This window comes from Anomaloglossus baeobatrachus, chromosome 11, assembly GCF_048569485.1.
Source record: "Anomaloglossus baeobatrachus isolate aAnoBae1 chromosome 11, aAnoBae1.hap1, whole genome shotgun sequence".
NCBI lineage: Eukaryota > Metazoa > Chordata > Amphibia > Anura > Aromobatidae > Anomaloglossus > Anomaloglossus baeobatrachus.
The window spans coordinates 131,435,462-131,458,826 of NC_134363.1; the positions used below are offsets into that span (position 1 = coordinate 131,435,462).

Consider the following 23,365-nt stretch of genomic DNA (forward strand, 5'->3'; position numbering starts at 1 on the left):
CTGACAGCGGCCTCAGAAAGGTAAGACCCCACTAGTGACCGCAGCCCCCCATATCCCCACATAGAGGCTTATAGGCACAGGCCTGATGGTGACAGCACTGCGCAGTGTAATAATGAGGGGTTCTTCTTCTCTGCAGCTGAGGAAGCCGGTGATTGAGAAGATGAGGAGAGATCGGATTAACAGCAGCATTGAGCAGCTCCGCGTCTTACTGGAGAAGGAGTTTCACAGACACCAGCTCCCCTCCAAACCGGAGAAAGCCGATATCCTGGAGATGACGGTCACCTCCCTGCAGCGGCACATGGCGGAGAGAAGTAAGTGTCCCCGCTCCTCACACCCCTTTACTAGAAGATAATTGTTATGTAATTAACTGCAATGTATATATAGAAATCTGGTGCGATCCGGATGATCTGTGCAGGATCTGATTGTCTTGTGGACTCATAGGCGGGCTTTGCACGTTGCGACATCGCAAGCCGATGCTGTGATGTCGCACGCGATAGTCCCCGCCCCCCGTCGCAGCAGCGATATCTTGTGATTCCTGGCGTAGCGAACATTATCGCTACGCCAGCTTCACATGCACTCACCTGTCCTGCGACGTCGCTCTGGCCGGCGTCCCGCCTCCTTCCTAAGGGGGCGGGTCGTACAAGTCAGAGCGACGTCACATGGCAGGCGGCCAATCAAAGCGGAGGGGCGGAGATGAGCGGGATGTAAACATCCCGCCCACCTTCTTCCTTCCGTTTAGCCGCCGGAGGCAGGTAAGGTGATGTTCCTCGCTCCTGCGGCTTCACACACAGCGATGTGTGCTGCCACAGGAACGAGGAACAACATCGTACGTTTTTGCGCTCGTTAATCGTATCATCTAGGAATTACACACTACGATGTCGAAAGTTCCGCCGGATGTGCGTCACTTTTGTTTTGACCCCACCGACATCGCACGTGCGATGTTGCAACGTGCAAAGCCGCCCATAGACTTGAACATGCGAGTCTGGTCCCATATTGAATAGCTTTGGTCCTGGTGCTGTCAATGTGGGGTCAGTTTTTTTTCCACAGACAGCACTGAGACCGAAAATACATTTGTGTGAATGAAGCCTTAAAGAGAGCAGATTGCGGCAAGTAATGAACGCTGTCACTGACATGTTTGTCTTTCATTTCTAGATGTCACAGGCTCCAGCCAGAGAGAAGAAGGCTTCTCCACCTGCGTCCAGGACTCCATCACCTTCCTGTCCCAGCACAAACACAGCGAGCTCCAGATCCAGCTGCTGCAGAACCTCCCTGGGGCGCACACTGGGGTACACAGGGCAGTGTCTCCCGTCTACCAGACCCCCAGCAAACACAGCCCCCCAGAAAGCAGCAAAGCCTTATGGAGACCCTGGTAGTGACTGTATCCAATATGTGGACTGAGACCTGAGAACTGTGCATCCCCAGTATAACTGAGAAATGAGCTGTGTACCCCCAATATACCTAGGAGCTGTGTATTCCCAGTATACCTGAGAGCTGGGAGCTGTGCACCCCCAGTATACCTGAGAACTGAGCTGTGTACCCCCAATATACCTAGGAGCTGTGTATTCCCAGTATACCTGGGAGCTCGACATTAGACGTCTTCTGTCAGTTACTGATGTCCCTTCATGTGATGGGAGGTGAAGTTCATTCTGAACATGGTGTAATTACTCTGTGATTTTCATTATATTTTCTGCTGGCGTCTGCAGCTCTCCTGTATGGACTCAGTTCTGGTCCATATATGAGTAGTTGTCTTCTATGAAGAACAGTCCTGGTCCTATATGGACACATTCTATGAATATTCCCAGTGATACAATGTATCGGATTATATATAGTGTGTACTGGCTCTATAGAGAGTGACGTATTGTATGTATATATCAGACCTCCGGTGCAAAGCATTGCAGAATAATGGAGGTGAAACCTCCGGCCTGATATATGCAGTAGATACTATGTATCATTCAGTTCTGTAAATGCTACAGGTTTCTATATGTACGGCGTATTGTTTGATTTAATATATAAATGCACTGTGTAGAGTTCACTATTATTAGTGGTGAGTGTTCTGTATATTATATTGTATCATGTCCATCTGATAAATGATCAGAATGTCCTAAATTCTATGAATTGTGCATTATGTGATATGTATTATGGCTTCTGTCCCATGGTTGCCTATATGGTATTCAATATTTGCATCAAATGTTAGAATGTTATGTATAATATACAGTGTATTGTGCAATATTTGCAGATATTACATCAGTGATGTATCTTGTCTATATTATACAATGACTGCCCGTATCTGTATACTCTGTATTCTATTATCAGGAGACAATGTTCACTTGTCAATTTTTTTTAGATAAGTTGAAAACAATAAAATAAATTATTATATACAAGATGTCTTTAGTTTTGTGATGTTGTTACAATGGTGTTATCCCAACAACATCCAGCACCAAAATAATTTTTAACTGGGGTCTCCGTTTTCAAAACTGTTCTTTATATATTTCCGCCCCTCTCCTTCATGATTGACAGCTCTGTCTTTACAGGAATCAGAGCAGCGTGGCTCATTCTTTGTTTTTTTTTTCTATATTTTTTTGTACTCTAGTCTTTACCCTCATTTTAAGCTAGACACTGCATCTATGTTGCCTCCCAGGACAGGTGGCTGCAGTTCGAGCCCCATCCTTCGCTGCCCTTATTCACACGGATTTTCACTGATGCAAGGTGATGTCTTAATACTAGAGTAGGACCGTCCCGATGGACACACCTTGTTGCAGTGGGATGTCTTTTATACTTGTTGATCAAACAGTGTTAACTAAGTGCGCCATGTTATTTAACTGTACTGCTACTATTTACTCTACAATAGGATATATGCTAATTTTGTGGTTTGTCTGGGAATATGCATAAGACATCCAGTCTAAATAGTGGTAATGTGGTAAAAATGAGGATCAGAACATTACTGAAGAAAAAATTAGAAAAAAAGAAATAAAAAGTACTGTATTTTTCATTTTATAAGATACACCGAATTATTAAATGAACTCCAAATTTAGAGATAAAAAAAAGGTAAAAAAAAAATGTCGTCCAGCTTATGCTTCAGTGTTGTTTTACCAGAGGTGGGCAGCGGTGTGGTGGAGTCACAGGAAACAGGAGCGGTGCTGGTGGGGTTTATGCTGGCAGCAGTGGGGTCTATGCTGGCAGCGGTGGGTTTGTGCTGACAGCAGAAGCTGTGTGGAGCAGGCCGGTGTTCCAGATACTCTGTCGTTGTTTAGGGCTTCAAAGAAATGGTTCCCGGAGTGTCACTTGCGAAGATGAAGCTCTCAGCCTAGAGCTCCATCTACACACACGCTGACTCCGGGCGCCATCATACGAAGCCAGAGCATCTAGGACACCCACTGCACAGCCACCGCAGCTTCCACTGCCGGCACAGCCACTGCATCCCGCACAGCCAGCCGGCTGCCCACACAGAGAGGCAGCCTGCCGTCCGCCCGCACAGTAAGGCAGCTAGCTGGCGCCCACACAGAGAGGCAGCCTGCCGTCCGCCCGCACAGTAAGGCAGCTAGCTGGCCGCCTGCACAGAGAGGCACCCGGCCACCCGCTCAGAGAGGCAGCTGGCCACCAGCACAGACAGTCCCCTGCGCCAATTCCCCAGCTCCCAGTCAGCTATATTTGGATTTTAAGATGCAACCCTCATAATATACAATATACCTTACATTATAATCTGAAAAATACTGTTATTTTTCTGCTAGCAGCCCTACAGCTATAACTTCATATCTACCACTCTGTCGCGTTCTGCAGAGTATTCCTAACCCCTTCACGGCCGATAACCTACATGTACATTATCAGTTGTCTCCCTGCCTTTGATGCGGGCTCACACACCGAGCCCGCATTGTTCCCTGCACTTGACAGCTGATTTAATCAGCCATCAATTGCCTCTAACAGCCAGATCCATCAGTGACTGTTAACCAGATCCATCAGTGACTGTTAACCAGTTATCTCTGACAACGGCATGTAACACGCGTTGACAGGAAGAGCATCACTAATCCCGCACATCAGTGCCTCTATCACATGATGGGTTTTCATGACAGCTGGGGGTTAGCTGATGACAGTCTGTGATTGGCAGCCTGTTTTGTGTACATGCACTGTCAAGAATAAAGCGGGCTTTACACGCAACGACATCGCTAATGAGATGTTGTTGGGGTCACGGAATTCGTGACACACATCCGGCCTCGTTAGCGACGTCCTTGTGTGTGACACGCAGGAACGACCGTTAACGATCAAAATTACTTACCAAATCATTGATCGTTGACCAGTCATTCCTATCCCGAATATCATTGCTGCAGCAGGTACGATGTCGTTCGTCGTTCCTGCGGCAGCACACATCGCTATGTGTGACACCGCAGGAACGAGGAACATCACCATACTTGCGGCCGCCCGCAATGAGGAAGGAAGGATGTGGATGGGATGTTCGGCCTCTCATCTCCGCCCCTCCGCTTATATTGGTCGGCCGCTTAGTGACGCAGCTGTGACGCCGAACGAACCTTCTCCTTAGAAAAGACATACATAAAAAAACACCAAAAAGAAGAAAAACCTCCAAGAGTTAAGCAAAAACTCACAGACTAATGGCAGAAGATGTAAACTGCCCAGGTCAAAAAGACTAATGCACTGCCAGGAAGCAGCAAGACCTCCATTAAATGGAGACATCACAGGTGCAAATACCTCATATATTTATTTATTCTTTTGCACAGAACATTTTATACAGGATGCAGCCAGGCCTCTTTATGTTAGGCCTTGCATACTATACTCACTGTCCCTGCATGGAGCACATATATAGTACTGGCGTAGCCCGCTTGCATCGATTGTGATGGGCATAATGAATAGGCTGCATACCAGATACTATGTGCCTGTGTGTGGGAACAGTGACCTATGCAAGCCACAAGTGTGCAATTTTACTACCATCTCCCTGTAAGGGGTGGGCAGACCCCTTACAAGGAGGTGCAGTGTTTTCCCCTGAAGATACCCCCGCTGGGGTAGACAAAGCTGTTGATGTTTTATGTTGATGTTTTATTGTATTTTGCACTGTATAGCTGGGTTCCCCTAGTGGCCGGGTGGGACGGCTGTCCCCATAGAGACAGGGTAGGAGAAAGGAGGAGCCGGCAGTAGAAGGGGGAGAGAGAGTGTGTGTTAGAGAGAGCAGTGAGTCTGAGGCAGTTGATTCCGGGACGGGGGAGAAGGAACAGCCAGGGGCAGAGTGTGGAGCTGAGTGGAAAGGAAGAACGAAGGGAAGGAGAGAAGAAGTGTCCTCAATGGTGAAGCAGAGTTGGTGTGGGTCCAGTCTGTGATAGCCGGAGTGGGAGCCTAGGTGAAGTGGAGTAGCCGGGCACATCCCCACTAGAGGAGACAACAAGGAAAGATTTCCCCGGACAGGAATTGTGACTGTGCGCGACAAAATCCGTGCATTGAGCTGTCTGTGAAACCCTGTTCAATAAAGATGTCGTCTGGTTTATCTGATCCCTGCCTGAAGAGTCTTCCTGCGACTGACGGCGTGCTCTCTTCCACCACACTCTGCCCCACAGAACAATCCCCTGTCCCAATAGTGACGGTGGAGCCGGGGGTTAGCCTGGCATACAAAGGGGCCACGACTACAACCCCCGAGGCACCCCTGGCACCCCGTTACATGTGGCGTAGTCGGCAGGATCCGGATTATTGGCGAAGGGTCCCGATTACATGGTGGGAAGAACAAGTGGTGCCTAAGGCGTTGGACCGGGCACAAGATGGCGGCAAGATGGCCGCCGTCTTCACGAACACAGTGAGCGCGCGAAGAATTGGCGCCAAAAGAAAAGCCTGGGGCTTGCTGGTGAAGAAAAAGAAGTGCAGAGTGCGACACTCAAAGAGGGGAGGTGCTGGCCCCAGGATGCTGATGAAGACATGTGAAGTGGGTGGCGTTACAGGAAAAAAGAAGAGCCGCCTCGGCCGGGTCGATTTGATGTGCGAGACTGGGGGTGGAGTGTATCCAAGGGCGGGAAAAGAAGGCCCGCCTCCACCTCCCCCAGCATCTCCACCTGTCCCGGCGCCATTGCAAGAAACGCCAACCCAGACACCGACTCCGAGCGAGATGGAGACCCCGAGAAAACAGCATGCTGCAGTGGGTGCGCTGGTAGCAACCAGCCTGGGGAGAGGACGCCCGAAGCAGACTGCGGCCGCGGAAGGACTTACCCTTAACTTACCGGCCGTGCCAGGAGGACCGGAGCGGCCCACAAAAGTAACGTGGGTCACTTCCTGGGATGCCGCGACCGGTGAGACTTCGACTGAAGTCCGGGCCACCTATAAGGCGCAGCTACGGACGGGAAGTAAAGTCCTGGGGGCACCACTCCAGTGTCCGGAGGTGTTCACGCCAGTCGAGGTGAGACCTCCAACCCACACAGCAGTTCCGGCCCCGGAAGAGCAACATGCCCGGGAGCTAGAAGAAGATGAGTGGGGATTCTTTTGGGAGCCGGTAAAGCCGACGCCCCTGACTCAGCGAAAGTCCCCACCACCTGAACCCGACCCGGTGCAGGAAAGGTTACTGGCCGAGACCGTGGCCCGCAAGATGATGGCCGGTCCCCTTAGCGACGAGTTTGATCGGCAGTGCACCGTTGGCACCGTGGTCAAATTCAATCAGGCAGAGGGCTATGGATTCATTGAGGATGAAGAGACCGGTGACCATTTCTTCTACAACCGGGTTAACCTGGACATTGAGGGCTTACCACAACGCCTTCATACGCTGTACCTGGGAGAAAAGGTGAAGTTCCGGAGAGAGGTGGGATGCCGGGGCCTATTTGCCGTGGGAGTGACTCGGATGCCCACGGCACAAGAGGCCGCACAGTGGCAGCAAGAGATCGAATGGGAAGAGTGTCAGTACCGGAGACGTACACAACAGAGACCGGTGCTGGCTGAGACTTCCCGGCCGAGAAACACTCTGGCGGTGTCGCCAGAAGTCATGACAGGACAGAGTGCTGACCCAGAAAAGGGGACACCGGCGGTGTTAGCGATCCACCAGAGCATGGTCACCCACCCGGTGATCGTCGTGGGTAGTCCCCAGCCGTCCCGTTCAGCGACCCCATCACCCCCGTCGGGGGTTGAAGAGGCAAAACCGGAGACAGAGGCGCCAGAACCACCAGTCAACTACGAACCGTTCCGTAGGCTGCGCCGCTTGCCAGGTCAGTCCCTTTCCGATTATGTGAGGGCTCAGCGGGCCGAATGGCAGCGCGCTTACCACCCCGTGTGACCCATAATGACCGGAGGTAATGGACCTGTTTGTGTTGAGTACTGGCATTGTTAAAAGAGCCGGAAAAGTTCCACAGTTTGCAACCATGTTTAAGCTACAGAGCCCGGAAGGAGCCTGATGCTGGACTGAGCCAGGGGCTCCCTCTGTGTTGTTAACGGAGACTTTACTGTTTGTACTCCTACCTACAAAGACCGGGAGTGCTGTGAAAGCCTCCGGGCAGAAGACCAGCCAAGACCGGGAGTGCTGTAACGGCCTCCGGGCACACTGCCTACAAAGACCGGGAGCTCCCAGGAGGGACTCCGGGCGCAGAACGTGTGCGCTCAGTGGTTGACTTTGTTTATGAAGGTTTTAAAGTTTTATTCCAAGTTTGTCTCGCTGCTAAATTGTGTTTTACAGGTTCGAGCCTTGCCGGGAGGCTTAGACAGAAAGAGGGGAGGAATGTAAGGGGTGGGCAGACCCCTTACAAGGAGGTGCAGTGTTTTCCCCTGAAGATACCCCCGCTGGGGTAGACAAAGCTGTTGATGTTTTATGTTGATGTTTTATTGTATTTTGCACTGTATAGCTGGGTTCCCCTAGTGGCCGGGTGGGACGGCTGTCCCCATAGAGACAGGGTAGGAGAAAGGAGGAGCCGGCAGTAGAAGGGGGAGAGAGAGTGTGTGTTAGAGAGAGAGCAGTGAGTCTGAGGCAGTTGATTCCGGGACGGGAGAGAAGGAACAGCCAGGGGCAGAGTGTGGAGCTGAGTGGAAAGGAAGAACGAAGGGAAGGAGAGAAGAAGTGTCCTCAATGGTGAAGCAGAGTTAGTGTGGGTCCAGTCTGTGATAGCCGGAGTGGGAGCCTAGGTGAAGTGGAGTAGCCGGGCACATCCCCACTAGAGGAGACAACAAGGAAAGATTTCCCCGGACAGGAATTGTGACTGTGCGCGACAAAATCCGTGCATTGAGCTGTCTGTGAAACCCTGTTCAATAAAGATGTCGTCTGGTTTATCTGATCCCTGCCTGAAGAGTCTTCCTGCGACTGACGGCGTGCTCTCTTCCACCACACTCTGCCCCACAGAACAATCCCCTGTCCCAATAGTGACGGCGGAGCCGGGGGTTAGCCTGGCATACAAAGGGGCCACGACTACAACCCCCGAGGCACCCCTGGCACCCCGTTACATCCCTTTGCACCTGTGATGTCTCCATTTAATGGAGGTCTTGCTGCATCCTGGCAGTGCATTAGTCTTTTTGGCCTGGGCAGTTTACATTTTCTGCCATTAGTCTGTGAGTTCCCCTTAGAAAGGAGACGGTTCGCTGGCCATAGCGACGTCGCTAGGCAGGTAAGTATAGTGTGACGAGTGTAAGCGATGTTGTGCACCATGGGCAGCGATTTGCCCGTGACGCACAACCGACGGGGGCGGGTGCTTTCACCAGCAACATCGCTAGCGATGTCGCTATGTGTAAAGCCCATTTAAGGCTATGTTGACAAAGTGTTTCAGTATTCATTTACTGGCTCCGCTGAGGCATATGTGACACCCTGGACTAGCCAGGTAGTCACAGGTAGGCCCTTGCATTACACCCGTCCCCCTAAAAAGGTAACAGCAGCCAACCTAAAAACCCTAACCCTAAGTCACCCTTCTCAGGTCTTGATGTTCACACCAGGGGGCGGAGCCAGGCGGTTGGCCACGCCCACCGAGGAGTTCGGCTAGCCTGAGGCGGGAAAACAGAGGAGAAGAGGTTAGGAAGGAGAGTGGAGTAGTCGCAAAGGAGTAAACGTCTGTCAGGGATCTGGGTCGTAGCCCGGATACCCTGTGGCCAGGAGGCAGACGGTGGTTGCCGCCTGCAGGAGCCGGGAAGATGGTTGGTGGAACTGTAAGAGACCGGGACAAGGTAGTGGCCCGCCGATACCGAACTGGGCAACCAACTGGAAACCGGAGCACCAGGAAGTCTACTCAGACCCAGAACAAGGTCCAGAAGCCACTGGACCACGTTGAATTTACTGATTGAGGTCTGGACCTTAGGTCCTTTCCCATCCCAAGACCCGAAAGATGGCAACAGCCCACCGAGGGGGATAGAAAGCCACCGCACAGGCAGAGAGATCCCACAGGCCAGCGCCTGTGGGCAAAACGGGCTCTCCCGACACATACACGCCGGGGAGCGGACTCCCGTCACTGAAGCGTAAGCAGTCAAACATCTACAAAAGAGGTGCAGGAGAAAGACGGGGACCACCAACCTGGTGGGGGACCAGACGCAGCCAGTTGCGGGCACCGACCACCATCCTTTTTGGTTTATCAGAGACTTCGGTGTATCTGTCATAGTGAGTACAACAGTGCCATCCGGCTGCGCGCCGCCCTGCACCGCCCATCCACTACACACTTCCCAAACGGGTCCCGGGGCCACCATCCCTGCCCACGGAGGGGTTAACATCTTGCTGCATGACCATCTCCCCCGGGTGCCCTGTAATCGCAGCGGTGGTGTCTACACCTTCACCACGTCCCGTGGGTGGCGTCATGAACTCAAAACATGGCTCCGGCCGTACACCTACCTCACCACCCCCATCGAGATCGCCAGCAACCCCTTGCAGAGCGACGTGACCCCCGGGTCCGGAGACGCTCGAGCCACCCACCGAACGAGCCCGGATCCGAGCGGCTCAGCTGCGGCCGAGCACGGGGCAGTACACATACGTCCAGATCTCTTCATAACAGCATTTGGGTGGGTGTAGACGTTGATGGTGGCATTGATTATACTGATGTAGATGAAGCCACTGTATGCTCCGTTGGACATCATTTTCGGCAGGAAGACGATCAAGGAGGCATCTGATTGGCTCCAAATTTATTTGGCAACAGGACAAATAGCCCAACTTGTGGTGTGCACGCTATTACGATTGCCTAATGTGGCCTCAGCATTACGTTTGTATGGGTTTTAATAGAGAAAAATTATTAATTGTGCCTTTTTTTACGCCATTTATCGGTCCCCATAAATAGTCTGATCGATGTGTTGTTCAGGTCATTACAATTACAGGGACACCAAATATGTCCATGTTATTTGCGATATTTATTATTTTTAAATAATGCGCAATAACAATGACATTATTATATTTTTTTTATTTATTTTAGATTTCAGTAGAAGAAAAAATCTCTTTTACTCTCCCTCTAGCATACAGGATACAGAGATGCTGCTCTTTATATTGGATCTCTATATCCTGTGTAATCTGCTGTGGAGACAGAGGCTGCAGCTTCATCTGTATAAAATCCTCTCTCTCTGATGTCAGCAGACCCTGTGACTCCACAGGTAGGAGAGCTGCAATGTGTTTGAAAGTTGCTGGCTTGATTCTAAGGGGGGTGAAAATAAGTTTATATTTTTATTTTTTTTCTCATTTCTTTATAGTAGTATTATAGGAACAAAAGAATCTTACTTTTTCCTTCACATACATAGAGATACAGAATATATCTATCTATATCTCTACATAGCTGAATAATTTGCTTCTAGCTTCTCTGCCTGAAACACCGGTCAAGATTACCAAATCCTTTACATCTCAGTACATGCAGTGGCATAATGTTAGAGCTGCTACCTATGGACACCAGAGCTGAGGAGAATTAAATTATGCACTGCTTTATTTGAGTTAATTTATTCACTGCAATGAGGGGAAGAGTTGGGACAAGAGCAGTGAACAGCGGGACTGTGGGAGAGGGCCCTCAAATCCGGAACAGTTGAGAGTTATGGTTTTACCCTCACAAGCTTCATCAGCGCAATGAGGCAAATTGCACTTTATGAGATAATTTTTCCCCTGTGACATTAAATGTCTGAATGTGTCCAGGGGGTTTTGCCTTCTTCTGGATCAACAGCCTTAGGAATAGGGATCTAATTTATAGTAAATAGAGAAATAGTAAAAATATTAGATATTAAATATTATCAGAATATTATCAAGAACATGTTAAAAAAAATAGAACTAATATTTTTTAATACAATTATATTAAAATAGTGATTTAAATGATAATAGTTTAGTTTTATTAAAAATAGTATAATAATAACATAATATATTATTAGGCATCAGCAGGTTTGATCAAGGGTTCTTGAACTGATCGCCTTTTCCCGGGGTTAAGAAGGATTTTTTTCCTGTGACAAAAATTGGCTCAATGTTTGCCTTCTTCTGGATCAACAACTTTACTTCTAGGGATCTCATAGTGCTAGAGTAATGATAGCAATAATAAGGAATGAAAGGTTAATGAGGATAATAAGAATAATATAAACACATTAAATAGGTTAGTCTGTTAGTGTAGTGTCCCATCTGATGAGTTTGCCTTGTCGTTGGCAGATGGGCTTGCATAATTTATTGAAAATCTGCACCAAGAACCTCCAATTTATAAATATAGCAAATATGCCAGTAATAAAAACCACAATATTGTAAATATAACTTTGTCTCATCTCTTTTATTTTTTGTGTAATAAAGAAAAACAGAAAATGCAACACATTTGGAAACATTTGTATCTTTATGTCCCAGTTATCGTAAGTTATAATTTCATTGCACCCCATAAGAAATCATCAGATTCTATCTTGCAATGAGGCTCACAATATAAATGTCACCAGAATCATGTAGCCATGTAAACCTAGCATAAAATGTATTACTGGTGGCCAATCAACAAGTAATTTTGAGCTGTTGAAATGATTAATGAAATCACACTAGTGATGGGCAACTGTGCTCGTCCTGCTCCATAGTCGATCGAACATAGCGGGCCTCAATAGCCCTCAGAAAAAAACTTTCTGAGGCGCTTCTCTACATGTCTTCCAGAGTGTATTGCACTCCCTCCTTCAAATTTTTGTGGTAGAACTTGCCTTTAGTGCATAGGCTTTATGAGTCTAGGAGTCCCACTACTTAACAATTTTAACAGAATGTGTATGAGGTCGTTCTTTATGTCTAATTCAGGTTGTATCGGAGTCCTTCTTCTAATTTTTGACAGTTTTTGCATTGTAGGTTTTGTGAGGTTTTTTGGAGTCCATTCTTAGTCCATTCTTCATAAATTAAACAGGATGTGTCTGACCCTGTCACACACACCACATGTTCAAATAAGGTAGTAAAATGTTACATTTACATTTATCGGTGACTACCGGAGGGTGTGGTTTTATTTCCCCCTTTACTATGTCATCTACTGTAGTCATAGATGATGGGGAAATACGGGGAGAGATGATCCGGCTATTACCAGATGGATTAGGCATTTTTTTCTCTTTTTAATTTTGCCTTACATATACCGTATTTTTCAGACCATAAGACGCACTTTTTTCCCCCCAAATGTTGGGGGAAAGTGGGGGGTGCGTCTAATGGTCTGAATATAGGGCTGCGGCCGGGAATGAGGGTGCTGCGGTGGAGCCGGCGATACAGCAGTCACAATATCACCTATATAATGTATATAGATGGCTGAATATACATTATTTAGCTTATACTGTAACTGCGGGCAGTATCACCTATGTAATGTACATACAGCAGTCGCAGTATCAGCTATTTAACGTACATGCAGTAGTCTATATATATATATATATATGACATAAGTGATTCTTCCATCAAAGTATCAGCTATATATTGTACATACAGCAGTCTATATACATTATACAGGTGATATTGCGACTGCTGTATGCAGGGCTGTATTTTGCCTTCGTGCTGCCCTAGGCACTTTAAGTGGTCGCGCCCCTTATTGACAACGTAAAACTGAGTTTTCGCACACGACATCTGTTTAAGGCAGATCTACTCTGTAAAACACTTTAAGGCTATGTGCGCACATTGCGTACAGTTCACTGCAGAAATTTCTGCAGCGATCTGAAGAGCACATGTGCGCTTCTAATCGCTGCAGAAAATGTCCGTAGTGAGCGCCGATTCCATGCGCTCTGCCTGCAGCTCCTGCCATAGACAGAGCAGGAGCTGCCGGAAAAGCACAGGAAAGAAGTGACATGTCACTTCTTTTTACGCAGCGCTTCGGCAGTAGCCGAAGCGCTGCGCTCTAAAGCGCCATGTGCGCATGGCCCCTGCACAATCTCCATAGACTGTGCAGGGGACGCAGGACGCATGCAGTTACGCTGCGCTACAAAGCGCAGCGTAACTGCATGTATTTGCGCAACGTGCGCACATAGCCTAAAAAGTATCAATGAGAAACGAAGGGCACTAACCCCCCCCCTCAATGGGGATCACCACGGGCACATCAAAACATAGCATGGGTATAAAATATTTCCACCACACCATCCCCACTTATATACTGTGACTGTCACACTGCCCCTAATAAACTACACATTGCCCTCCCTTATAAATTATACCCACCACACCTTCCTCAATTATGAAATATGATCTGCACATTGTCCTCACATCATGCTGCCCCCTCCTCACAATGTCCCATGCATGCTGCCCCCTCCTCACAGTGTCCCATGCATGCTGCCCCCTCCTCACAGTGTCCCATGCATGCTGCCCCCTCCTCACAGTGTCCCATGCATGCTGCCCCCTCCTCACAGTGTCCCATGCATGCTGCCCCCTCCTCACAATGTCCCATGCATGCTTCCCCCTCCTCACAATGTCCCATGCATGCTGCCCCCTCCTCACAGTGTCTCATGCATGCTGCTCCCTCCTAACAATGTCCCATGCATGCTGCCCCCTCCTCACAATGTCCCATGCATGCTGCCCCCTCCTCACAATGTCCCATGCATGCTGCCCCCTCCTCACAATGTCCCATGCATGCTGCCCCCTCCTCACAATGTCCCATGCATGCTGCCCCCTCCTCACAGTGTCCCATGCATGCTGCCCCCTCCTCACAGTGTCCCATGCATGCTGCCCCCTCCTCACAGTGTCCCATGCATGCTGCCCCCTCCTCACAGTGTCCCATGCATGCTGCCCCCTCCTCACAGTGTCCCATGCATGCTGCCCCCTCCTCACAGTGTCCCATGCATGCTGCCCCCTCCTCACAGTGTCCCATGCATTCTGCCCCCTCCTCACAGTGTCCCATGCATTCTGCCCCCTCCTCACAGTGTCCCACGCATGCTGCCCCCTCCTCACAGTGTCCCATGCATGCTGCCCCCTCCTCACAGTGTCCCAAGCATGCTGCCCCCTCCTCACAGTGTCCCATGCATGCTGCCCCCTCCTCACAGTGTCCCATGCATGCTGCCCCCTCCTCACAGTGTCCCATGCATGCTGCCCCCTCCTCACAGTGTCCCATTCATGCTGCCCCCTCCTCACAGTGTCCCATGCATGCTGCCCCCTCCTCACAGTGTCCCATGCATGCTGCCCCCTCCTCACAGTGTCTCATGCATGCTGCCCCCTCCTCACAGTGTCCCATGCATGCTGCCCCCTCCTCAGTGTCCCATGCATGCTGCCCCCTCCTCACAGTGTCCCATGCATGCTGCCCCCTCCTCAGTGTCCCATGCATGCTACCCCCTCCTCACAGTGTCCCATGCATGCTGCCCCCTCCTCACAGTGTCCCATGCATGCTGCCCCCTCCTCACAATGTCCCGTGCATGCTGCCCCCTCCTCACAGTGTCCCGTGCATGCTGCCCCCTCCTCACAGTGTCCCGTGCATGCTGCCCCTCTCCATGAGCTCCTAATGCTGCCTTCCTCTTTTCCATAATGACACCTCCATGCTGCCCCATTCATCATACTAAGACCACCACACTAGCGCTTATGCTGAGACCCACACACACACACACACACACACACACACACACACTACCCCACTCTTGATATTGACTCCCCCTACATTGTTCCACTCCATACTGAGCCCACACATGCTGCCCCTTCTCCATAATGAGCTCCCAATGCTGCCCCCCTCTTATTCTGAGTCCTTACACTCCCCCCCATCGATATTGTCATTGCTCTATCCCTCAACCCTTGTCCTCTGTCTCTAGCATTGGCGCCTCTCTCCCATTCCCCCAGCAGCAGCCTCTCTCCCCCCGCCTCCAGCAGCAGCCTCTCCCCCAGCATCAGCCTCTCTCCCCCCAGCCTCCCCCAGCATCAGCCTCTCTCCCCCCAGCCTCCCTCGGCATCAGCCTCCTCCAGCATCAGCCTCTCTCCTCCCAGCCTCCCCCAGCATGAGCCTCCTCCAGCATCAGCCTCTCTCCTCCCAGCCTCCCCCAGCATGAGCCTCCTCCAGCATCAGCCTCTCTCCTCCCAGCCTCCCCCAGCTTGAGCCTCCTCCAGCATCAGCCTCTCTCCTCCCAGCCTCCCCCAGCATGAGCCTCCTCCAGCATCAGCCTCTCTCCTCCCAGCCTCCCCCAGCATCAGCCTCCCTGCTCCCAGCATCAGCCTCCCTCCTCCCAGCCTCCCCCAGCCTCAGCCTCCCTCCTCCCAGCCTCCTACAGCCTCAGCCTCCCTCCTCCCAGCCTCCCCCAGCCTCAGCCTCCCTCCTCCCAGCCTCCCCCAGCATCAGCCTTCCTGCTCCCAGCCTCCCCCAGCATCAGCCTCCCTCCTCCCTCAGCATCAGCCTCCCTCCTCCAAGCCTCCCTCAGCATCAGCTTCCCTCCTCCAAGTCTCACCCTCCCAGCTTCCCCCAGCATCAGCCTCTCTCCTCCCAGCCTCCCCCAGCATCAGCCTCCCTCCTCCCTCAGCATCAGCCTCCCTCCTCCAAGCCTCCCTCAGCATCAGCTTCCCTCCTCCAAGCCTCACCCTCCCAGCCTCCCCCAGCATCAGCCTCTCTCCTCCCAGCCTCCCCCAGCATCAGCCTCCCCAAGCCTCAGCCTCCCTCCTCCCCCAGCCTCAGCCTCCCTCCTCCCCCAGCCTCAGCCTCCCTCCTCCCTCAGCCTCCCTCCTCCAAGTCTCCCTCAGCATCAGCTTCCCTCCTCCAAGCCTCCCCCTCCCCCTCCCAGCCTCCCCCAGCATCAGCCTCCCTCAGCATCAGCCTCCCCCTCCCAGCCTCCCCAGAATCAGCCTCTCTTCTCCCAGCCTCCCCCCCAGCTTCAGCCTCTCTCTCCCCCCAGCCTCAGCCTCTCACTCCCCCCAGCCTTAGCCTCTCTCTCCCCCCAGCCTTAGCCTCTCTCTCCCCCCAGCCTCCCCCCCAGCCTCAACCTCTCTCCCCCCAGCCTCAGCCTCCCTCTCTTCCCAGACTCCCCCCAGCCTCAGCCTCTTTCTCTTCCCAGCCTCTCTCTCTTCCCAGCCTCCCTCCAGCCTCAGCCTCTCTCTCTTCCCAGCCTCCCCCCAGCCTCAGCCTCTCTCTTCCCAGCCTCCCCCCAGTCTCAGTCTCTCTCTCTTCCCAGCCTCAGCCTCTCTCTCTTCCCAGCCTCCCCTCAGCCTCTCTCTTCCCAGCCTCTCTCTTCCCAGCCTCAGCCTCTCTCTCTCTTCCCAGCCTCCCTCTCTTCCCAGCCTCCCCCCAGCCTCTCTCTCTTCCCAGCCTCCCCCAGCCTCAGCCTCTCTCCCCCCAGCCTCCCCTTGCATGATTACAGTGGACAAAAAGAGGCATCGCAATTTGCAACGATCAGCAACTAACCTGTAAGGAGCCCATACATTCTAGGCTCTGCCTCTGCCTTACCTGTTCCGGTGCCCGCCGCCCTGCTCTGGCTGGCTCCTCTTCTGGCTTGTTCCAGCTGCAGACGCGTCCTCCTCCGCGGCGTGTGTCATCTGCAGGATTGGACGCTGCAGCATGGGGCAGTGAGCTGACTGTCGCGCCCGCGCGCCTCTGACCCCGGAAGTGCAGGCCATGGAACTTCCGGGGTTAGTCAGCTCACTATGCCTGGCGCCCGCCATGTATTTAAATAGACAGCAGAAGTGCGCCTGTTCTCCCTCCCAACCCCCCCCCGGAACACAGCCGAGTGTAACGGAGGGAGGGACGGGGGGCGGGGATGTAAAAAAAAAAAAAATAAAAAAATTTATATATTTTTTTTTTTTTTTTGCTGCCAGAAAGTGCCGCCCCCCGCAACGTGCCGCCCTAGGCACGGGACCACGGGTGCCTAGTGGCAAATACGGCCCTGGCTGTATGTACGTTAAATCAGTGATTCTATTATTGCTGGTAGTATCATCTGTGTAATATACAGTTAGGTCCAGAAATATTTGAAGAGGTACCAAATCTTTGTGATTTGGGCTCTGTATGTCACTATTTTTTATTTAAAATGAAACAACTGAGATGCAATTGAAGTTGAAACTTTCCAGTCCTTATCCTGGGTATCTTCCTAGTATACGAGGGGCTGCTGATAAGTCTTTGGCTTTACCCAGAACAAAATGAGATAGGATGATGAAACTTTACATTTATTCCACATACTCTCCACTGATGTCAAAACACTTCAAGTTCTCTAAGCCTAGCAAAAAGAAGGATTTCGGTTGTGCCTTAAACCAGGCATCCGTAGCAGCCATGGCATGAAATTTGGTACCCTTGAGGTGTTTCTTCAGGTTTGGAAACAGATGATAGTTGGAGGGAGCTAGATTAAGTGAATAAGGTGGGTGGTCTACCAGCTGGAAGCCCGGCTCTGCCAGTTTTGCCGTGGTCACGTGTGCAGTGTGAGTGGAGGTGTTGTCTTGCAGGAACAAGATTCCTTTGGACAGCTTGCCGTGCCTTTTGGCCTTCAGAGCTGCCTTCAATTGGTCCAAGATTTCAAGGTAATACCTTGCATTGATGGAGGAACCCTTTTGAAGGTAGTCCACTAGCAGCGCGCCCTACTTATCCCAGAACACAGACACTATCACCTTAGTAGCTGATTTTTGCACCCAGAACCTCTTTGGACGAGGAGAACCACTGTGCCTCCACTCTTTTGACTGCTCCTTGTTTTCAGGGGAATACAAATAAATCCAGGTCTCATCCATAGTGACCAGTCAATACAATGAAATGCTTATCAGTCTGGAAACACTGACAAATGGACCGGGAAGTTTTCACTTGCATGCTTCTCTGATCTGTTGCCAAACATTTGGGGACCCACTTTGCAGATTGCTTCCTAATGTCCAAATGTACATGGATAATGACAAAAACACGTTCACGAGGAATCCCCATGATGTCTGCTATTGATTTAGCTAAAGTTCGATTCCCCAGTATGAGGTTGTGCACAGCATCAACGATCTCCGGAACAAAAAACACTCTCAGTAGTCGCAACCCAGTTCTTCACTGTGGAATATGAAGGGCATTGATCCCCCAATGTCTGCGCCATATCACCATGAATATTCTTCGTGGACTTTCGTTGCAGAAACAATAATTTTATCCCTCCTCTGCTCTCAGTTGCTGTGAATATCGCGTTAGACTCCGCCATTTTGTTTTCCCGCATGCGTAGAACACTGTTGCCATAAGCAACAAACTCAAAATTATGAAAACATATATTAGACACAAAAGGCTTTCATGTGATGCAACATTTGTTACCATAGAAACAAAAAAGATCATAAAGCCAAAGACTTAGCAGCTTCTCATATGGGCTGACACTCTTTAACCCCATTTATATATATAATTACAGTGACAACCGTCGCATTGGTCGCTCAGCTCGGCCACGCCCTCCGCACGCATTGGCCACACCCCCCGCACACCGTGCCCGCTCGGCCAAGACTCCAGCACACTGTGCCTGCTCGGCCACACCCCCCGCTCCACCTATTAGACACCTCCCCCCAGGACTACTCCTCCTATTATCCTCCTCTCTCCCCAGGACTACTCCTATTAGACTCTTCTCCCCCCAGGACTACTCCTCCTATTATACTCCTCCCCCCAGGACTACTCCTCCTATTATACTCCTCTCCCCCCAGGACTACTCCTCCTATTATCATCCTCTCCCCCCAGGACTACTCCTCCTATTATCCTCCTCTCCCCCCAGGACTACTACTCCAACACACACACTGCACAAAACATACCTCCCCCCAAAACACACACACACACACAAACCGCGCAACACACACAGCACCACACACAACACTGCAGACACACAGCGCTCCACAAGCAATGCAACACACAAACAACACCGCTCTCACACCCAGACAACACCCAGAACATTTACAGCGCTCTACACAAACACTTGGCAACTACACACAACAACATATATATATATACTACAAAAATCATACATTAACTACACAATAAACTCTAGAATACCCGATGCCTTAGAATCGGGCCACCTTCTAGTATTACATAATAGTCTACTGTTCCTTTGCTGGATCAATGAATTGTGGTAATGACCAACATTTTAGATGAGATTAGGTTCAAGCCTGTCTAATATCATTGTTTAATTTTTGATAAACGGCGCCCATTATCTGCAGCAGCTGCTTATCCCTGGCATATTGTAAGGAAGTGTCAAGAGAAGCATAAATGTTTATGGGGAATTTAGATTATGAGCCCCAATGGGGACAGTGATTACAATATAAGGTGGGCAAAGTATGATAGTGCTATTTAAGCAAACATAATAAATAAATAAATAAATGGGGGAGATGGAGCTGACAGTTACTACATGGCAAGAAATACATTTATTCAAATGGATCATTAAGATGCATGAAGCTTCTCATTACCTGGAGATAAGATCTCACTGATTTTCATAGGATTATTTTCTATAACATAACTGGTTTTCCTATAATGCAGATACGTATAATGTTATCTCCGGTCCCTCACTCTACGATACATCATGCTATGTGATGCTGGGGATAATGAGGTGTCACTGGGATGTCTGATGTCTCTTATCGCTCCTCCACATCCTCTGTCCTCAGAGACCAGAGCCAGGACCCACATCCCCAGCACACCAGATATCACATGTAAATCAAGTCTTCAAATATTCACTACCAAAGATCTGTCACTAAGTAAAAAATCAGTAAAGAAAATATTTTGGCAAATTTTCAATTTCTTTAAACTACAGTGGATGGAGCAGTGTGTGTGAATTCAGACATATTTAAATGTATAATTTAAATATTTTTTAAAGCATTTGAGATTTGTATCATGAAGTTCTGCAGTGGTTGAGGTTTTTATTATGAGGTTCTGCAGCAGCTGAGGCACCTGTTATGATGTTCTATGGCAGCTGAGTTTAGTGTTCGGAGGTTCTGCAGCAGCTGAGGTATCCATTCCCATGTTCTATTGTAGCTGAAGTGTGTATTATGCTGCTCTGCATCAGGTGAGATGTATATCTAGGATGTTCTGTAGCAGCAGAGATGTGTATTATATTCTGCATCAGTTGAGATGTATATCTAGGATGTTCTGCATCAGATATGATGTGTATCGACGATGTTCTTCAGCAGCTGAGATGTATATCTATGATGTTCTGCATCAGGTAAGATGTGTGTCTCGGATGTTCTGCATCAAATAAGGTGTGTCTCTAGGATGTTCTGCAGCAGCTGAGATGTGTATTATGATATTTTGCATCAACTGGGATGTGTATTATGATGTACTGCATCAACGGTGGTTTGCAGCTGCTGAGATGTGTATTAAGCTGTTCTGCAGCAGCTGAGATGTGTATTATGCTGTTCTGCAGCAGCTGAGATGTGTATTATAAAATTCAACATCAACTGAGATGGATATCTATGATGTTCTGTATTATGATGTGCTGCATCAGCTGCAATGTGTATTATGATGTGCTGCATCAGTGGTGATGTGCATTACTAAGTTCTGCAGCAGCTAAGATGTGTATTATGAAGTTCTGCAGCAGCTGAGGTGTGTATTAAGAGCTTCTATTACAGCTAAGGAGTGTACTAAGAGCATAATAATCATAATCCTGCAGCATTGAATGTGTTTAATACCATGATATGATTATTACTACCAGTGTCGGGCTGAGCTGCTACAGACCCACCAGTAACACTGACTTTGGAGACCCACTGTTCAGCTACATGCAAATATTACATTAGCCTCATTCACACATGTATCTGTCCTTCTATGTAATGCACTGGGTAATTTGTTGAGCGAATGATGAGATGCTGCTTATTTTTGTACACAGTGAATAATGTAATGAGGCCAAATACTGCTCATATTGGGGGTACGTGGCTCATTGCAGCACAGGGGCCCACCGGAGGATTCCCCTGTCCCCCAGTGGCCAGTCCAAGCCTGATTACTATTAGAGGTAATCATTTTAGTTGTGAGAGAAAATGTCCCTAATATTGTCATGTTATTATTTCTCCTGGGATTCTCATATTTTCTGTTAGTAACAATTATCTCCTCGGAAAGATAGAAATGGATCAATAGTGAAGGTGTCGGCACAATCTGTCATTCTGCAGGTCGCGTCTTGTGGCCGGGGGTTCCCACACTGCAGCCACATTCCCCCCGCAGCCCCCATTATCCCTGTATTGGAGCAGATGGACACACGTCCATTGTCCCCGCTGCTGTGGGATTGGAGGAGGAGTGTGGGAACCTCTTGTAAGTCCGCTCTCCACACATCATTATGCGGGGAGAGCGGTATATAGAGGGCGGCCGCTCACTAGTAGTCACACAGCTCCGGCCTCACACAGCACAAGGCTACAGACTGCACCATGGCCCCCTGTAATATGAGGACCCCGGACCCTCCGGCTGACAGCGGCCTCAGAAAGGTAAGACCCCACTAGTGACCGCAGCCCCCCATATCCCCACATAGAGGCTTATAGGCACAGGACTGATGGTGACAGCACTGCGCAGTGTAATAATGAGGGGTTCTTCTTCTCTGCAGCTGAGGAAGCCGGTGATTGAGAAGATGAGGAGAGATCGGATTAACAGCAGCATTGAGCAGCTCCGCGTCTTACTGGAGAAGGAGTTTCACAGACACCAGCTCCCCTCCAAACCGGAGAAAGCCGATATCCTGGAGATGACGGTCACCTCCCTGCAGCGGCACATGGCGGAGAGAAGTAAGTGTCCCCGCTCCTCAGAAACCCCTTTACTAGAAGATCATTGTTATGCAATTAACTGCAATGTATATATAGAAATCTGGTGCGATCCGGATGATCTGTACAGGATCTGATTGTTTTGTGGACTCATAGACATGAACATGCGAGTCTGGTCCCATATTGAATAGCTTTGGTCCTGGTGCTGTCAGTGTGAGGTCAGTTTTTCCACAGACAGCACTGAGACCGAAAATACATTTGTGTGAACGAAGCCTTACTGAGAGCAGATTACGGCAGGTGATGGACGCTGTCACTGACATGTTTGTCTTTCATTTCTAGATGTCGCAGCCTCCAGCCACAGAGAAGAAGGCTTCTCCACCTGCGTCCAGGACTCCATCACCTTCCTGTCCCAGCACAAACACAGCGAGCTCCAGATCCAGCTGCTGCAGAACCTCCCTGGGGCTCCGACTAGAATTATATCTCCTCCTGTATCTCCCATCTACCAGACCCCCAGCAAACACAGCCCCCGAGACAGCAGCAAAGCCTTGTGGAGACCCTGGTAGAGACTGTATCTGATATATGGACTGAGACCGGAAAGCTGTGCACCCCCAGTATACCGAGAACTGAGCTGTGTGCCTCCAGTATACCTGAAAGCTGTGTACCCCCAGTGTACCTGAGAGCTGGGAGCTGTGTATTCCCAGTATACCTTAGAGCTGGAAGCTGTGTATCCCCAGTATACCTGAGAGTTCTCAGCTGTGCACCCCCAGTATACCTGAGAGCTGGGAGCTGTGCACCCCCAGTATACCTGAGAGCTGGGAGCTGTGTATCCCCAGTATACCTGAGAGCTGGGAGCTGTGCACCCCCAGTATACCTGAGAGCTGGGAGCTGTGCACCCCCAGTATACCTGAGAGCTGGGAGCTGTGCACCCCCAGTATTCCTGAGAGCTGGGAGCTGTGTATCCCCAGTATACCTGAGAACTGGGAGCTGTGCACCCCCAGTATACCTGAGAGCTGGGAGCTGTGCACCCCCAGTATACCTGAAAGCTGGGAGCTGTGCATTCCCAGTATTATTATTATTATTATTATTGTTTATTTATAGAGCACCATTGATTCCATGGTGCTGTACATGAGGGGGTTACATACAGAATACATATACAAGTTACAATAGACAGACTGGTACAGAGGGAAGAGGGCCCTGCCCTTGCGGGCTTACATCCTAAAGGATTTTGGGGAGGAGACAGTAGGTGGGGTGTAGGTGGGGCGGCAGCTCCGCACGGTGGTGGGGCGGCAGCTCCGCACGGTGGTGGGGCGGCAGCTCCGCACGGTGGTGGGGCGGCAGCTCCGCACGGTGGTGGGGCGGCAGCTCCGCACGGTGGTGGGGCGGCAGCTCCGCACGGTGGTGGGGCAGTGGCGTCATTGTAGATTATAGGCATTTCTGAACAGATGAGTTTTCAGA

The 23,365-nt window shown here is 50.1% G+C and overlaps 2 protein-coding genes across 2 annotated transcripts in view; both read left to right on the top strand.

The window, feature by feature from the left end:
- Positions 1 to 2,383, top strand: part of LOC142255993 (transcription factor HES-5-like) — a 2,509-nt gene extending 126 nt beyond the window's left edge. Inside the window, exons 1-3 of the mRNA XM_075327466.1 lie at positions 1 to 20; positions 137 to 311; positions 1,153 to 2,383. The exon at positions 1 to 20 is cut by the window's left edge and continues 126 nt beyond it. Of these exons, the coding sequence (XP_075183581.1) occupies positions 1 to 20; positions 137 to 311; positions 1,153 to 1,373 (416 nt within the window). The 3' untranslated portion in view covers positions 1,374 to 2,383. The remainder of the gene's footprint in view (positions 21 to 136; positions 312 to 1,152) is intronic.
- Positions 2,384 to 21,479: 19,096 nt separating this feature from the next.
- LOC142256050 (transcription factor HES-5-like) lies at positions 21,480 to 23,140 on the top strand. Its single transcript, XM_075327552.1, has 3 exons — positions 21,480 to 21,643; positions 21,760 to 21,934; positions 22,250 to 23,140. The coding sequence occupies exons 1-3, from the start codon at positions 21,587 to 21,589 to the stop codon at positions 22,471 to 22,473; spliced, it is 456 nt and encodes a 151-aa protein (XP_075183667.1). The 5' UTR covers positions 21,480 to 21,586; the 3' UTR covers positions 22,474 to 23,140.
- Positions 23,141 to 23,365: the final 225 nt, after the last annotated feature.

What these genes read in the sequence shown, in the direction of transcription:
- LOC142256050 (XM_075327552.1), top strand. Translation starts at nt 21,587, where the DNA reads ATGGCCCCCTGTAATATGAGGACCCCGGACCCTCCGGCTGACAGCGGC. An exon ending in CTGACAGCGGCCTCAGAAAG is followed by an intron (nt 21,644 to 21,759) that starts GTAAGACCCCAC and finishes TCTTCTCTGCAG; the next exon opens with CTGAGGAAGCCGGTGATTGA. An exon ending in GCGGCACATGGCGGAGAGAA is followed by an intron (nt 21,935 to 22,249) that starts GTAAGTGTCCCC and finishes TTTCATTTCTAG; the next exon opens with ATGTCGCAGCCTCCAGCCAC.